Raw genomic sequence first — 2,500 nt, forward strand, 5'->3', positions numbered from 1 at the left:
CACATTTTTCTTACCAGTCAGGGAATGAACTGGCCAGTCACATTCTGGAACCTATGTAGATTCTTTGTACACTCTGTTCACATGAGAAATGATTATTGTGAGGTTTATTATGAAATGTGAGCTTCAGCTATTGCAGATGAAATGTAGTTGATTGTATCGTATTTTGAGTCATCCTAATCTTTTTACGCAGGTTTGTGATTGGTGCAAACGCCTGCAGTCTACACAAGAATATGTTGCCACGGGAACAGGGGATGAGCGTCTCCATTTCTGCAGCTCAGAGTGTGTGAATCAGTACAAGATGGACGTCTTCTATCGGGAGGCCCGGGCCGCACTGACGGCCAGGCAGTCCACCGAGGACCGTGCTGCAGAGGTCAAGGAGTCAAAGGTCAATGAAGGGTCACCCCCGTCACCCCTCCTCACGCCAGCCTCCTGGACGAGTGGCCTGAGACCAACACCCTCGCCAAATCCCCCTCCCGCGTCATCTTCATCAGCATCATATTCTTCATCAGCATCAGCAGCATCATCAGCATTATCATCAGCAGCTCCTGAGCCAATCAGCGTGTGCCAAAGAACGAGTCTGTGCCACTCGTCTGCCTCCTCTTCCCCTCATCCTCCCGTCTCATCGCCCAGTCAGGAGAGGTTCGCCATCGCCAGGGTCCCTGTGGCACCTCCACCCCCACCCCTGACCCCACACACACTCCCACGTCCCTCACACACACCCCCTCCGGCCTCATCACACACACACTCCCCCTCACACGCGCTCGCCGTCACTCACACGTACACACAACCCACTCCTGTCGCTCTGGCACACACGCGCCCGTCTCCGCTCGTCCCACCTGCTGCTGTCCTGATGCCCGCCTTCCCTGGTGCTCCCATGATGCACTGGGCCCCAGGATGCCCACAGATGTTGCCCCCGCATGCCCCCCCACCCCCACGTGCCCCGGTTCATCCTCCCGGTGCCCTCACTGCCTCCGCCGTTCCCCCAAAACACCATTCTGGTCCCCTATCCCATAATAATCCCTCTGCCAGTTCCCGTGCCAATACCGATACCGATACTGCTGCCCGCGGGCGAGCAGCCATCACACTCATCGCCGGTGGCGGGCAGCGAGGCTAACACATCTCCGGTCGGCCGAGGAGACGCCACACACGCAGGAGTGTGTGTGAAAGCAGAACGCCCCTCCTCGCCACACACACACACCACCAACACACACAACCAGGGAGCAGCAGCAGAAGCCCAGAGCAGCACACACTCCGCCATGGAGAGGGAAGATGGAGAGAGAGAGAGAGAAAAGGACCAGGAGGACACGGAGGAAGAGAGAGAGACGGTAGCAGAGGAGGAGGAGGACGACAAGAAGCCGATGATGAACGGACAGAGAGAGGGATGGAGGGAGGGATGGAGAGAGAGGAGGGTCATCCAGAGCGTGACTCCCACTACAACAGCCATCGCCGCGGAGATGGACGACCGGAGGAGGCCCAAGGAGGAAGTGACCGTCAGAGAACCTGCCTGGTGCTCGGGTCAACACACACTCTCCACACACACCGCCAACAACGGCACGGTGCTGAAACGTCACACACTCTCACCACACACCCACGTCATACACCTCACACACACGGCGCAGACTGCCGTCACACACGCCGCATCCACACACACCTCGTCTGCTGTGCAGGAACAGGCCGATCAGACACGCCACTCACACTCACCCCACATTACACACACTAGCAGCTCACACACACACCTAATAACCTGTGCTGTCAGTCAAACCGTTACCATGCCAACAGATTCCTCACACAAACTGTCCCCACCCCCTGAGTCACCCGAAAGCCAATCAGACGAACTTAAAGAGAACTGCGTCTGGAATGGGCAGTGCCATGAAGTGACTGACAGCCAGGCACACCAATCGGATGGCTCGAGAGGAGCTGAGGAGGAGGAAGAACACACAGATGTCCAACACACTCCTGCCAAACACACACACGTGGTGCTGAAGCGCGCTCACACACAGACCCAGACACACACACAATCACTGCAGGAGTGCTCAGAGGAGGAACCAGAGGAGAAGAGAGGCTGTCTACAGATCAGAGATCAGAATGCATAGAGCAGGTATGTTTGTGTGTATGTGTGTACGTATGTGTGTGAGTGTCTGTATGTGTGTGTGTGTATGTGTGTGTGTCTGTGTGCGCGCATCTGCATGTATATGTGGTGTGTGTGTGTGTGTGTGCATCTGTATGTGGTGTGTGGTGTCTGTGTGTGTGTACGTGTGTGTGTGTGTACGCCATGTTGTATCGTGCCATAGCCCTAGCTGTATTTTGTGACTTCAGACAGACGCAGGTGGTTAGTGTCAGTTCTCTGATCCCGGACGCTGTGATATCCCACACACTAAAATGTCAGATTTACTAGCGTGCCTTTCAAAGGGTCTGTGTGTATGTGACTTGACATGCTGTCCTTTATCACATGGGTTTTTGGCCTTTTAAGGCCCCAACGTCATACTCCAGGCAGCGCTGC

The 2,500-nt window shown here is 55.6% G+C and overlaps 1 protein-coding gene across 1 annotated transcript in view; it reads left to right on the forward strand.

Moving 5' to 3' along the window:
- The window catches only part of LOC125299661 (sine oculis-binding protein homolog B-like), a 16,345-nt gene that overhangs the window by 10,000 nt on the left and 3,845 nt on the right, over positions 1 to 2,500 (forward strand). The window contains exon 6 of the mRNA XM_048251032.1: positions 191 to 2,098. Coding sequence (XP_048106989.1) covers positions 191 to 1,114 — 924 coding nt within the window. The 3' untranslated portion in view covers positions 1,115 to 2,098. The remainder of the gene's footprint in view (positions 1 to 190; positions 2,099 to 2,500) is intronic.

Source organism: Alosa alosa, chromosome 8 (assembly GCF_017589495.1).
Source record: "Alosa alosa isolate M-15738 ecotype Scorff River chromosome 8, AALO_Geno_1.1, whole genome shotgun sequence".
NCBI classification, from domain to species: Eukaryota; Metazoa; Chordata; class Actinopteri; order Clupeiformes; family Clupeidae; genus Alosa; species Alosa alosa.